The 14,241-nt window shown below is 44.0% G+C and overlaps 2 protein-coding genes across 4 annotated transcripts; one reads left to right on the top strand and one right to left on the bottom strand.

The window, feature by feature from the left end:
• The first annotated feature begins 7,500 nt into the window (after window positions 1–7,500).
• LOC142990422 (high affinity immunoglobulin gamma Fc receptor I-like) lies at window positions 7,501–10,064 on the top strand. Of its 3 annotated transcripts, none has more exons than XM_076140319.1 (7): window positions 7,501–7,576; window positions 7,673–7,708; window positions 7,891–8,181; window positions 8,774–9,040; window positions 9,128–9,397; window positions 9,609–9,620; window positions 9,660–10,064. In XM_076140319.1, exons 1-7 carry the CDS (start codon window positions 7,552–7,554, stop codon window positions 9,935–9,937), a joined length of 1,179 nt encoding a protein of 392 aa, XP_075996434.1. In that variant the 5' UTR covers window positions 7,501–7,551; the 3' UTR covers window positions 9,938–10,064. The 3 variants fall into 3 exon arrangements, with proteins under 3 accessions (XP_075996434.1, XP_075996505.1, XP_075996361.1); XM_076140390.1 differs by having other exon boundaries at window positions 9,578–9,620; window positions 9,660–9,747; XM_076140246.1 differs by having other exon boundaries at window positions 9,609–10,064.
• Window positions 10,065–11,189: 1,125 nt separating this feature from the next.
• otol1b (otolin 1b) lies at window positions 11,190–12,984 on the bottom strand. The gene is made up of 4 exons (XM_076142954.1): window positions 12,615–12,984; window positions 12,421–12,510; window positions 12,169–12,240; window positions 11,190–12,082 (listed from the first exon to the last, which is right to left on the bottom strand). Exons 1-4 carry the CDS (start codon window positions 12,982–12,984, stop codon window positions 11,190–11,192), a joined length of 1,425 nt encoding a protein of 474 aa, XP_075999069.1.
• Between the last annotated feature and the right edge of the window lie 1,257 nt (window positions 12,985–14,241).

Here is a 14,241-nt window from a genome sequence, read left to right as displayed (position 1 = left end):
TTCCTACAGGCCGGTGTTTGCAGACACGCCCCCTTTTATCAGAGCGTTGCTTTGTGAATGTGCCAGTTTACTGAGGATGTGACCTCCGTGCTGCATGAATACAACACCATCACAAATTTACTTATAAGGTCTTATGTGTGAAGGTGGCAGTGATGAAGGTTTTTGGTTTGACTCCAGGCTTCACCTGCCACCTCATCTGCTACAGGGTAAGAATCAGAGTCAGAGTCACAACCGTTTTTTTTATTGCCAAGTAGGTTTTCACTTACAAGGAATTTTCTTTAGTTTTTGGTGCAGTTAAGATATTAAGAGAAAAATTAATATTAAGAAGTTATTTTACAATACTGTATAGAATAAAAAGAACATTCAAATCCAATGAATAAAGCATTAAATTAAGAAAACTCCAACTTCAGATGCATAGAATAAATGAGTCACATAGAAAAGGTCAAATATTCAAAATGTGAATTATTAGTTTAGAGCTCCAGGTCCAGGTTCTTCAGGCTGCTCCATTTTGGGGTCTGCACTCCCCTCACACACAACAGGTGAGCATCTGAGGTCAAACTGTGGAGTCAGCATGTAACCAGGGCCAACCAGGAGGTCCTTTAAAAAGGCGACAAACCGGCTCAATGTCAACAACAATGACAACAATTTCATCCTGTTTCTGATTTTGTTCTTTGCTATGATGAACATCGTCATGATTTCTGTTATTTAGGCCTTATTTGACTGAATGTCTCACCTCTGTTGTGTCTTCCTTTGGTGCAGGGATGCAGTCGCGGGTTTTCCTGAGGAGGAGGAGGAGGCCATGAAAGGAAATGTGTGAATGCAAGGTTCAGTCTGCAGGTCAGTGGACATGGAGCTGTTGTAGTTTAATGAGACTGGACTTGTTGAGTTGTGTTCTAACATCTAGACTCCGACGTCCTCAACTGTGGCTCACGTCTGCGCTTTTTGCACTTAAATCGAAGCACAAGCGTGAAGCTGCAGCCGCTGAAGCTGTTACTTTTCCTCACTGAGCCGTGCCTGATATGATCATTAAGCTGAATGTAATGTGTAAAGATGCAACTTTAAATCTTGCTACAGTTGTGGTTTCTTAACCCTATAGTGAGGATGATGCTAATGGATAAGAGATGCTAACCCTGCAGAATAAGTCCCAGCAGTGTTGAGCGTCACTGCCCTGGTCTACTCCTCCTCCTGCTGCTTTCCCTCCTGTATGAGGATCTCCAAGTCTACTGTGGCTGGCACCTTGTTGTCCTCTGAAACCTGCTGGGTTGACATCATGTGGTTACAACATCACTTTTGTTGCTCATTGGCACAATATGTGCTGGAAACAAGTGATCCAGAGACTTCTGCAGAGATCAGTTCCGGTCTGGTTGTTAGTGATCACCTTGATTGGTTTTGACAGTGCCTCTGGATTTCCACCCTCAACAAGCTGAATTACAAGATTTCACTTTCCCCCCCAAAAAAAGCATATTCTTTTGTTCACATTACTTCCTGGCTGACAAAGTGCCATCATAAAACTCTGAAGATACACAAATACCTATGAACATTACACCTATGGACTTATTATAGCAGGATGAAGACTATTTGGGTTTAAGGCCTTTTTAAGGTTTAACTCAAGGAGCCAAGTCAGAAATACAAACGTTTGTATGGACTTTAGGCCAAATGTGAACAAAGAGGAAAATGGAGAAGGAACAGGAACAGGAAGGGAGATTTGAAGACAGAGAGACAGCGTGTGCTTTAGGATGACAGAGGTGGCGATGTGGCGATGTGCACTAGCCTTAGACGTCTTCCATCTGGGAAAATAGATGAACAACAAATGTAATGGCTAAAAACATTCAACTTACAGTGATTTGCTGAGCAGAGCAGAACCTGAGCCACAGGACACCACAGAGGGGCAGGGAGAAAAGCAGAAGGAAAGCAGCGTTGATTGTTCCAGCAGTGAGCATTGGATCTCCATCTGGAACATCAGGGGCAGACATGGACTCGTTGAAAAGCTCTCCATCTGGAGGAACGGACATGGACACGTCTGGAGGAACAGACATGGACACGTCTGGAGGAACAGACATGGACACGTCTGGAGGAACAGACATGGACACGTTGAAATGTCTTTAATATAAAGTAAATATGTGCTGGATATTTAAAGCAGCAGTCAGTAAGATTGTGGAGTGAAATCACGGATATGTGAATATAAATTCCCAATGGTTCTCTAATATTGGCCCACATGTAGCTTATGGACACTCTTAATTCTGACCTTAATCCTCATCCCTTGAAACAGATGATCAGAACATGTAAGTGAGGTGTAAGCGGTGGTAAGAGGGAAATATTCAAACTGGAAGATAAACAGCTCAGCCTGCAGCTTCAGTCAAACTCAAAGCACCATACAGAAATGTGAGTTTACTGCTGAGCTCTGTGCACTATGAAGTGTCAACGTCCAGCATGAAGTCACTGAACATCAGGCTAAAAGCTCCAGCAGGTGGCGCTGTACTAGAGGAAGACAGTGAAGTCACTCACACACAGGAGCAGAGGGAAAACCATCGTATCCTCTCAGAGCACAGGAGAAGCTGTGTGCAGGAGGAGAGTCCACTGTCAGAGACGCTCCCGCATCATCAGTCTTCTGTCCACTCTTGAACCAAACGTAGTGACGAGCAGACGGAAGACAGCTGCTGACACACTTCAGCTGTTTGCTGTTAGGAGACGAAGACGTGACTTCCACATGTAGATCTGAGAAGGAGAAAAAAAACATTAGACACACACATGTATCAGTCTGTGTGATATTTATGGCGCAGATTTATATTCGTCAGTTGTGTCCATCAGTACCTGTGACAGTCAGAGTTATACCAGGTAAATCCCCCAAGTAATAGCTGTGGGGAGGATGTGAGTCGGCTATGAAGCGATATTCAGCTGAATCCCTCTCTGTCAGATTTCTGATTGTCAGGTTGTTTTCATAGCCCCTGTACCACCGTCTCCCTATCCACGTTTTCTCAGTATATCTAACACGGCGTGAATACTGGGTGTTTTCCCGCAGGGTCTCAGGCTCTGAGGGACTCTTCCACTGATGTCTGCGTCCAGGACTGAACCAAAATGAGTAACTCATTGGAGTAAGATGAAGTCTGACTGTAGAGGACATGTGCACTGATGAGCCTTTGGGGGCACAGATGTTTCGGCTGGTGTAAGTCATTTTGTTACAGTCTGAATCCCTGAAACCTAAAAGATGAAAACAGGCTTTAAACACCAGAGTGTAACTGAAAGCAAAATAAGAAATCCTACTTCGGAAATCTGAGTTTATTGTCTCTTTGTTTACTTTTTAGTAATTATACTGTAAGTCAGGATGAAAGCTGCAGCAGGTGGAGCTATGAAACATTCACTCACACATAGGAGGAGAGTAGAAACGCTTGTGTCCTTTCAGAGCACAGAGGAAGCTGTCCACATGATTAAATGCCCTTCCATCAGTCTGGCTTTCACTGTGTGCCTTCCCTCCAATCTTGTACAAAACATAGGAGGGATGAGCAGACTGAGGACAGCTCCTGACACATGTCAGCGTTCTGCTATAAGGCGATAACATTTTGCCCTTCACACTGAGATCTGTAAAGAGCAGAAACACACACACACGGTTCACAGTCGTGTTTTCTTAAATATTTAAAGTTTGTAGATAATAAATAGAATCAAATCTTCAGATGAATCAGATGAAACTTACCTGTGACAGTCAAAGTGACTCCAGGTCCACCAACATCTTCTCTGTCCTTCTGCTCTGGTGTGAGCTTGTACACACCTGTGTCGCTGTGTCTCAGCTCTATGAATGTCAGAGTGCAGGTGTTTGTCTCACAGGTTTGCTCCACGTGACCTGAGTCTGTGCCCACATCCACCAACTCTCCATCCTTCTTTACCACTTTGAATGTGGACGGGCGTGTGCCAATACAGGTCATGTTCACGGTTGAACCTTCTGGAGCACAGATGTCAGTAAGAGTGCAGGTCACAGCCCAGCCATCCTTCCCCTGCACCACTGTAACACACACATCACAATCACATCACACATGAAGAAGCTTCCAAACATTCACCAGCAACAACATAGGAAAGGGATTAATCAAAGTCTCCCTGAAGTTATTTAAAGTGGAGCCTTTATGTGAATAAACAGCCCATTTATTGTGTCCAACTAAGATGTTACTATTGTTATTCTGCAAGCCGGTCGTGACCTCCTCCCCCCCGACACATGGAAATCATTTAGGCCACAGTCCCACCTGAGCCCCCAGCGCTCCCACTACAGCCCCCCTGCTTTCACACTGTTTGCCCCAACAACAGATTGAGCTATTAAATATGGATTGAATAGAAAATTTTCAAAAATAAGAGGAAAATAATCAAATATATCAGAGCTTTGGCTGTGCTGCCTGGTAATTAGTCCAGTCCTCATAATATTATGTCATCATAAATCAAACTATGCACAAATAAATGGACAACATTGTTCCATCAACACTAACTTTGTGTTGTGGACATTGAAAAGGTCACACACACACACATAACTGTCCAATAAAACACAACATGACTTTACTTCAAAGAAACACAGGTGAACTAACAGTGTTCCAGTGTAGATTTATAGTGACAGTACCTGGTACAGAGAGAGAGAGAAGGATGACTCCACACACTGCTGCTGTTACACTCATAGCTGCTGGAGGTTCACACAATCCAATTCAAAGTGATGGTGACTGGAAGAGCCAAAGATGAAATAGATGGATTTGTATTCATGAGGTCCATTTTGTACAAATGTACAATTCAGTCAAGAAGTGTGACATCATTGTTTCTGATGACCTGATCCTTGTTGGAACTTGTTTGTTGGACGACATCATCTTTGATTCAAGAGCTACTTACAAAACCAATTTAAATCTGACTTATTAATGTTAAACGATGTCAGGAGTATCAACGATAATTTCCTGGGCCATATTAGGAGACAACATTGAAAGAAAAGTGTATTTCTTTATCTTTCATTGAGTCTAATCCTTCATCGCTTGTGATGTGTATGGAAATCCGCTACAGCTGTTTGTGACTGTTATTGATCCTTGGGCTGTAACCTGTAACAGCTGGACTGGATATGTATCGCAGATTGTGGTGCTTTGTTGTCGCGGAAAGTACAACACGAGTCAATGTACACATGACAGGTGGGTTTGTTTAAATGACGTACGGTGACTACACTAATGTATGCTGCGTTACATTGACGTTGCTCTCCTTGACTACGAGTTAGTAAGTGCTTCTACTTTTAAAGTGTCACATAATATTCATCCTGTGAGTGTCTGCAGTACCGCTCCGATCCACCGGTGGCGTTCTCGTACCTGTTCCGGGCCTTGGAGGAGGATCTGGACCAAAGCAGGAGATATGGCGTTAGTGCGGGTATTAAACTTGCACGTATCATCATCATCATCATCTCAACTCACCTCAGAAGGACAGCAACAGTAATAGTAAAGAGAAGTTCACTTTCTTCACCTTCTTCAGCGTAGATGTGTCACCTCTTTAAGCCGAGCAACCAGTGTTTGTTTCGACGTAACTTTCTTTCAGATGTTAACTAAGTCGAACGGACGTTGAACAGTTTCTTCTCTGTAATTCTCCCTATGTGCGTTCAGATCAGCGTCTCTGCTAAGGATCCAGAGCTTACTTAAATAACTTCGTCTGGCTACAACATTGACGCAATCCAACAAATAAACCACAACATAACGCCATTCGGACAACAGGCATTTATTATTATTTATTTACTTACTTACTTACTTACTTACAATTTGAACTCTAGTGGGCTATAAGTGGATGTAAATGGACAACTCCAAGTTTTCCTTTTGTTGAAGTGCAAAGAAGTACAAGTACATATTGAACATGTTTACATTTATACATCTTTTTACAAAACATATTATGAACAACCTGAAATTTCTTAAGAAAAACAAGTGCAATTTCAACAATAATAACAACACTAAACACTATATATATAAAACTGCTTGTCAAGATCTAGACATTATTTTAAATTTACATACATTTCCACATCTGTAGAAATGTGAACTCAACTAACTCACGAGCCAGTTCCAAAACCAGTGTTGGATAAACAGAGAGAGTTCATTCTGCGTGGATAGATACATTTGCTTCACTGCAAACAATACAGGAGAGACATAATAATAATTATGATAATGTGCTTGGTTACGGTCAAGTCAATCCTGGTTTCATGTACTAAAACAAAGAATATATGCTTAAAATTCCTATTCTACACATAGATATCTGAGGAAATTAAGGAGATTTATTCCAAGAGTTCATCACAAAAAGGGAAGTGAGCTTTGATGAATCTGGTAAATTTACAGGAAAGTTATTTTGATAGTTTTCACATGTCTTAACATGGGGCAGAAAGAGGAACCCATGGAAATTTAGTTTATTCATCAGGTTGATGCCCTGTTTCCTAGAACTAAGAATATGACTATCTTGTTTTTCTCTAGAATTGAAGTTTATCACAGGTTGTTATAGAAATGGAGACTGCAATGAACTTTGACCTGAAAGTATTAACTTTTTTATTAACTGTGTGTGTGTGTGTGTGTGTGTGTGTGTGTGTGTGTGTCTGTCTGTGTGTGTGTGTGTCTGTGTCTGTGTGTCTGTGTGTCTGTGCCTGTTTCTGTGTGTGTATATTATATCAGAGTAATGTGGACCTCAGACTGGTGCGCTGTGTTCAGGTGATGTCCAAACAGGTGTGAAAATGTTGTATTTTTGCGCTTGGTGACTTAATATGTTTGCAGTAAATCATTTCTATTAACCAAAAGATCCTGCTTACTTAAATGGGGTTAATGTATCACAGATGATGCTTTCAGGAAAACAATTGCACGTTAACAACACCGCTCATAAAGTGAGTCTGGGCCACATATGCTGTAGCAAAATATCACACAGGAAATATAAGACGGGAAGTAAAGCTCTGTGTCACAGTCATAGGCCCTCGCGTCATGCGTGTATTCAGGATTTATGTTATCAACCAGGAATCGTATGTGTCCTATGACGCAATTGTTATGGTTTTGTCAAAAGTAAGTAGACGGGAATTACCATGGGAAGGAGTGTGTTCGGTCATTTTATCCACATCCATTCACATGGGCCACGCCCCTTTTTGTGCCTTACTACAATTTCAATGATAATTACAACTTTGTTTTGCACCTCCCACACAAATTAATACTTATACAATAGTTGGACCGGTCCAGTCTAAAGCTTTGTCTTTGTTTTTTGATTTTCTTCTTCATTGGGATCATGGCCCATTGGACCTTGTGGTCTCTGATTATGGAGTCTGCCTGACAGAGACCTTGTTGATCGAAACCTAAGTATTTGTCCCGTCAGCATGTAGTGAGCGTGCAGACTCCCTGACCGCACTGGCCTAGTTTTGATGATGTCCAACGCCACTTGGGTATTGTTTTTTAAGTAACACAGGGAGAAATGATAGTGACGAGGTTGCTCATGTGAAAGAGGATTTCCTATGTGAAACCGCAAAGCATCATTCTCACTTCCCTTGTCATGCAAAATAAAAGGTCTACCCACGATTTGGTCAGAAACTAAACACTCAGAATGGATGCAGTTGTTTCTCTCCTCGGTGGGTCATACTCAGCTCATTTTCATTCTTTCACACCTTGTGTTTTGATAATATCAACTTCAAATGGGAGTTTTCTAACCTGATTTCCTCTTTCAGTCGCCCTGACACTTCCACAGTTCATCGTCTCCTCAAGTAAGTAGATATTCTTACAGTCACATCCTGAATCAAAGTCTGGATACAGAACAACTTAACACCGCATAATCGTAACGTTCTGTGAGAATCAATGTATTGGCTTTTGAGTCATTGGACCTGTTTTTGTGAAGTGGAAGCTTTGATGTTGTCCTTGGTTGATCCTGGTGTTCTTGTCTCTGCAGCTGTCTATGTGGCTTCGATCCAGGCTGTCCTCACTCAGATTGAGGGGGAACCCAGGATCTTTTCAGGGGAGGGCGCCCGGTTGAGATGCAACATTCCCGATGACAAGAAGTCCACCTGGCAGTACCAGTGGTTCAGGGAAGGGGAGCTGCTCTCACAAAACGGAGAGGACTTCATCCTGTGGAATGCTGAGCCCAAACACGGTGGCAAGTTTTACTGCCAGGGGTTCAGGGAGACGGCGGTTGGGATCACACGCACCCGCCCAAGCCTGCTGCTGGAGATCAACGTGGACGGTGAGTTAAAGAGATCTCCTGTTCCTCCTCCTCTTCATCACCATCATCCTTGCTTCTGCTGCTAACTTTTAAGTGCCCATCAATCAGCCAATTAACCAATCAACTTTTATTCTTGTAGTAATTCTCATGTCTATCATGTCTTTTAAGTGTTTCTCACGATGGCTGCAATGTAAATATGTATGTTTAGAAAAACAAATCAGGAAAAATGAAACAAAGCAAATAAAATAACAGTAACATAAAGAAATATTTAGATTTAGATAGAATTTAATAAAATAGGTCAACTTAAAGTAATTTAAGTGAGTGAGAATATTACAACATAGGAAGTTAGAATTGTACCCTAACCCTGAAATATAGGGAAATAAGAATTTTAAAATCAAAAATCAAATAAAAATTTTAAGAGCCTTTTCATACCAAAACTCCAATAACTATTCAGGTTATAAAAAAACTTTGTTGGTTCAACACGAAATCACCACTTAACACCTAAATATAGACAACCAAGGGATCAAATACGTATAATAGGATAAAAAGTAAAATACCTAAAAATGAAACCTTGTGTTAAAGGGGCAGGTGTGTTTGTGCTCTCTTGCTGCAGGCGGCTGGGCCATCCTGCAATTCACTTCGAGCTCCTCCATCGTTGGAGAGGATGTGACAATGACATGTCGCACCCGTTCCAGCCCGCAACTCAAGGAAGTGATTCTGTACAAAGATGGTGTCGAAACAATTAGACAACACAGCCCACAGTTCATCCTCAGCAGAGTGAGAGTGGAGGACCAGGGACTCTACTCCTGCAGGTCTACCTGGGACATACAGATGCGCTCACACTCGGCCCACTCAGTGGCTGTTCAGTTGTACATCTCAGGTTAGACTGAACTGGATTTCTTCTCCATAGATTGCTTCAGACTTCTGCATTGTGTTTTACTCTGTGTTTTCTTTGTTCTTTCCCCAGAACTTCTTACACAACCAATATTAGAAATCATTTCCTATAACGTTCCAGTAACTATGTTGAGGCTCGTCTGTCACGTCCAGTACAGCGCCCGTCCTCCTGCCCCGCCCATAAACTTCTACTTCTACAAAAACGGCAAATCACTGGCGACAGCGACCTCTGAAAACACGCTGCTGGCCAAGAAGTCTGCGGGTCTGTATCACTGTAAGGCCAGAGTGCCAGTGTTCAACGTGGTGAAGATGAGTGAACCCAAAAACTACGGACAAGCGCCAGGTACTGATGCGTCTGGGTAGAGGGTTCAGTCTTTTCATGCAAACAGGTTCCAAAGTTATTTACAAAATGAAACTGTGGTCGTTATAGCGCCACCATCAGGTTACATTTGTTGCAACAGTAGTGAGTGCAAAGATTCATCTCTGAAACATTGTCACTGACATATTTTCTGCATATTGCAAGTTCTAAGGTTGAATCATCTGTGACCCACCAGGATCCAAACAGCCACCAGGCCTCCCCAGCATCCAGCACACAGCACAGCCGCGTTCTGCAGAAGGAGGAGCCGACCCACATGCCACACTGCCCCCTGCTGTTGAGACTGTGCCAGCGTCCCCCTCACCTCAGCAGTCCCACTCATCAGTCCCTCCCCCTCATCCCCTGACCACCGTGGAACACTTCACCCCGAGGTCCACACAGACGGAGACTCTGCCACCCGATGATGATGATGATGATGACACCAAGCAAACTGTGACCGCTGAGCCTTTTGAGATGTCCGGGGGCTCTGCGAGCTCTGCCGACTGGCAAGATGCTATGACATCATGATCCCAGACCTTAAACCTTCATCATACACTCTGCTGCCATCACAAGCTATTGTATGACCGATGAGGATGATGATTCATTTTACAGTTTACCAAGTATCAAAGTAAATAAAACATTCTATGAGTTACAAGTACTACTTGATTTTATTTTAAGTAAGTACACCGTTACGGTTTACACATTAGTTATCGATGTAGTATTTGGCAGTAGATATTAAGATCTTCCTTTGCTTTGCATTATTTCATCACTCTTACTAGACTATCACCGGTTCCTAACATAGCGCGAATCAGTGAACTGACACAAATAGCATCGTTACTAAATTGCGACGTGAGAAGCGTGAATTCTGTCCATCGCCATCGAACGACTGATGGACGACTTACCCACAAAGTCGTCTCTGGACGTTGTGAATAAGTCGTCCATGGTGGTATGTGACATCACAGCATGTGTGCAACGGGTGCAACGGTGACAAAACTCATTAAAATTACATTTGTACATCAAGTGTGTGTAATCAAGACATCATATGTTTTATCTACCTGTCAGTGCCGACACGCACATGAACAATGTAAAACATATACATGGACAGAATTCATAGAATTTCATATTTCTTTGAATATACCCTCCGGCTGTGTTTGTGCCTCAAAACGTTTTTTTCCCCACATCAGTCTCGTCAGTAGGTGGCGCTAAATGTGCTAAATGTTTGTGTTCCTGTCTGGATGAAATGACGATTTTGGCAAAATCTACAAAAACTGTTTTTAAAAAGATACATGTTGCAACTTTAAATAATTATTTATTACGCTTTATTATTATTCTGGTAAAAGAGCCAACAGTGGCAAACACACTGCTGCGCAAAAAAAAAAAAAAATGTAGTAGTATTTTACTTTTTTAATTAAGATAAGATTCCAATGTGACAATGATGTCATTGTCATTGTTTAGTTCAATCGCAAAAACTAAATATCAATTTATTTGTTTTCCAACTGACCCACAGTAAAATATCAGAAATTGATTAGTTTGTTATCTGCTGTACTAAAATGCGTCTTCATGTATTAGCGATGGAAGATTCCTTGTGTGTTGGAGGTCATAGAGTTTAAAGGACTTTAGGTTGGAAGTGTGAAAGCAGATCTTGAGGCATTGGATCAATAAACATGACTGGGATCCTGCCACTTTACATTCAGCAGCAGTGACTAACACACAGCACCACCAGGTTGGACCTTTGAGCGAGTAAGGTCAAAGTTGGGAGAGTCCGTGGATGAAGAGAAGATCAGGCCTTGTCCGAGTAGAGCAGGAACCCAGAGAAGATGCTGTCGTCCTCACTGCTGGCGTACGCCCCATTCCAGTCTCTGAACGTCTCCATCCACACCTGGTCGCCCACCGCCAGCCGCAGCACCACCAGGGTGGACGCCTGGTCGATGTCTTGGCCGAACAGGGAGTCCCGCGTCCTCACGCGCCTCGACCCGTTCACCACGAGCGTGGCACGCAGTGGCTGATTCCGCACGGTGATGTGGAAGGAGAAGACGTAAACTCCAGGGTGAACGCATGTGAAGCTGTTGGAGGACAGGTTGAAGTGGTTCTCGTCGTTATAGAAGACCTTGTCGAAGCGGATGGGGAAGCCGGAGGGCGGGAACGATTTGCGTGGAGAGATGCCCACGCTGAAGGCGGAGTGCGGCGGTTGGAGTCCTGATCCCTTGGCTCCTTTGAACCCACGAAATCCTCGGTCCCCTCTCATCCCTGGGTAACCTCTGTCCCCCTTTGGCCCCAGCAGCCCTCTCATGCCTTCCGGCCCCTGTGGCCCTTTAACTCCTTGATCCCCTTGTCGTCCAGAAGCTCCCGGATCACCTCTGACACCTAGGGGACCCGGAGTTCCATGTTTCCCATTCGTTCCAGGAATTCCCATCTGCCCCAACGTGCCAGGAGGCCCAGATTCCCCTCTGTCACCTTTCAGTCCTCTTTCTCCCAGGATGCCACACTCTCCTCTTTCTCCCTTATCTCCCTTCAGACCTTGTGTCGGTCCTTGAGGTCCAGCTGGTCCCTCTTTTCCAGGTTCTCCTTTCTCAGCAGTTGTCCCATTCTGGCCAGGTTCACCTTTCTCCCCACTGTTTCCTCTGACACCTTGCAACCCTATTCCGCCTCTCTCACCTTTAGCGCCAACATCACCTGCAGAGTAAGCGATAATTCATTACGAGCCGAGCAACAGCATCGCAGCATGCATCAACTACTGAAGCAAGAGTCACCGTCTGCACCTCTCAGTCCTGGTTTCCCTGGAATTCCTGGTGTCCCAGTTACACCGTTGTTTCCTCTGTCACCTTTATCCCCTAATGAAGTGATAATGTCCATTATCAGTTATATAAAACCTCCTGAATGCAACAACTTACAAAGCAAGAGTTTGGATGTGAAATGACTTAAAAATTACATTATCTAAGCACTTTAATGTTTGTAATGCATTTCTGATTTTTTAAAAACCTATTTATGAAATATGACATAATGATGCTCACCCTTATCTCCTTTTAACCCCTTAGCACCTCTCAGACCTTGTGTTCCAGGTACACCAGTGGGTCCAGGAGGACCCCTGTCACCTGCTGCCGCTAAATAAACACAAATAAATGTACTCAATATTATAACAAACTGATGAATTAGTTAGATCTGTATCTTTATAGCTTTCTTAGTTACAGCAAACAAGTTCATTTACCTGCCAAGCCTCTGTCCCCCTTTGGCCCCTGGGGGCCTCTCTCAGGTGGGCAGCACTCACAGAAGTTGAAAAAACACTCGTTGTAGTCCATGGTGTAGTTCTCGTGGCCAACACCAGGAGGCCCAGTGTTCTCAGCGTGACTGGAGGGGGAGATCCTGTCTGTGGCCGGCTGCGGGAGGGGCACCACGGGATTCCTGCTCGACACTGTCTTGGGAGTCTTGGGCACACTGGGGGTCACCTGGGAGATGGGCTTCTTAGTGTACTGGTACTTGGGCTTCTGGGTAATCTTAGCTTCAGCACTGGACATCACAGTGAGTGCAAACACCACGACGACAGCTAGCAGGGTCGACCGACGGCACAGAGTCCTCATGGTGGACTGGAATCTGAGAGCAGTTGAGTTTCTACGAGAAGCCGAACATTAGTCTGCAGTCGTGTCATACATTACTCTTCTCATAAGCAGGGGTGCACATGAATGATCTGAAAATGTGAGACCTAATGTTTGCACTGCAACTATCAGCTTCTCCTGCTGCAGCGAGTAAAGAAATAAATGTATAGTCTTTTGATCATTGATAGTGATTGAGGTCCCTTTTTTCCAGCTTCACAAAAGAAGTCCCTGTTCACTGCACAGGAATATGCAGACAATGATGCTGTGACACTTAGAAAAACAGCTGCAGTGAGTCTTTGCTCTCCTCTGGATGGGTGAGACAAGAGCGAGACAGATGCAAATAATAATATGACAAATGAAGGAGGAGATATTTCTAAATTAACACGACGCTGACATAATTTTCTCATCTTCCTCCTGGTAGCATCATCTCTCATTCTCAACCACATCCACCATCAATTTCAATCTCATCCATGACCTACAGCAGTTCCTCCTCTCTACTTAATAATAATTGGTTAATTTTGTTAATTAGCTTCGACTGTGACAGAAACCAAAAGGCCAAAGTTATACGTGCCGGTCATCGCGCGTAATCTGTTTCAACTCATCCGATGAAGCTGATCAGACTCACCTGGTCCTGAATGAGCGGTGTTGTCATTTATCCTCCCCAGCAGCGGCTTGGAGACGGCACCCGGAGCTCCAGGTCTCTCATATCTCTGCCAGGCTCGGGCGAAAGGACTTCCCCCACCAATGAGGGGGTTTGCTGGGAGGCGAAGGGGGAGGTCTGAAATCCAACTACGGCAGGCTGGAGCTGACCCAAGGAGAACCACTGTGCTGTGGCCCGTTCTCTGTACCCCCGTTGTGTAGAAAGGTGCTTTTGTGACACGGGATACAGTGCCGGGCGAGGAGCATTCCCTCACTGCGAGCGAGGCGAGGAGCAAAGGCCGTGGGGCAATGGGTCACCCGATACTGGAGGCATTCCTCCAAAATCCAAACTACTCACCTGCTGTTATGGTGGGACGAAGCCAGGCAGAGAGGGTTCTCTCTTTCCTCTGGTCCAAAGTGTGAAGAGAACGTGAAGCTGCAAGGATCTCAAACCGTTCGACAGATTTTTCGTAACGTGGAGTGATAAGCACCGTTACCTCACAGCAAGAAGGTCCTGAGTTTGAATCTTGGTCCTTCTGCGTTGGAGTTTGCATGCTCTTCATTGGTTTGTGCGGGTTTCCTTTGGTTTTCCCCCACTATCAA

This window comes from Genypterus blacodes, unplaced genomic scaffold, assembly GCF_046128005.1.
Source record: "Genypterus blacodes isolate CSIRO-AG114 ecotype Tasmania unplaced genomic scaffold, CSIRO-AGI_Gbla_v1 ptg000003l_1, whole genome shotgun sequence".
Classification (NCBI taxonomy): domain Eukaryota; kingdom Metazoa; phylum Chordata; class Actinopteri; order Ophidiiformes; family Ophidiidae; genus Genypterus; species Genypterus blacodes.
This window is presented reverse-complemented; position numbering and strand designations above follow the sequence as displayed.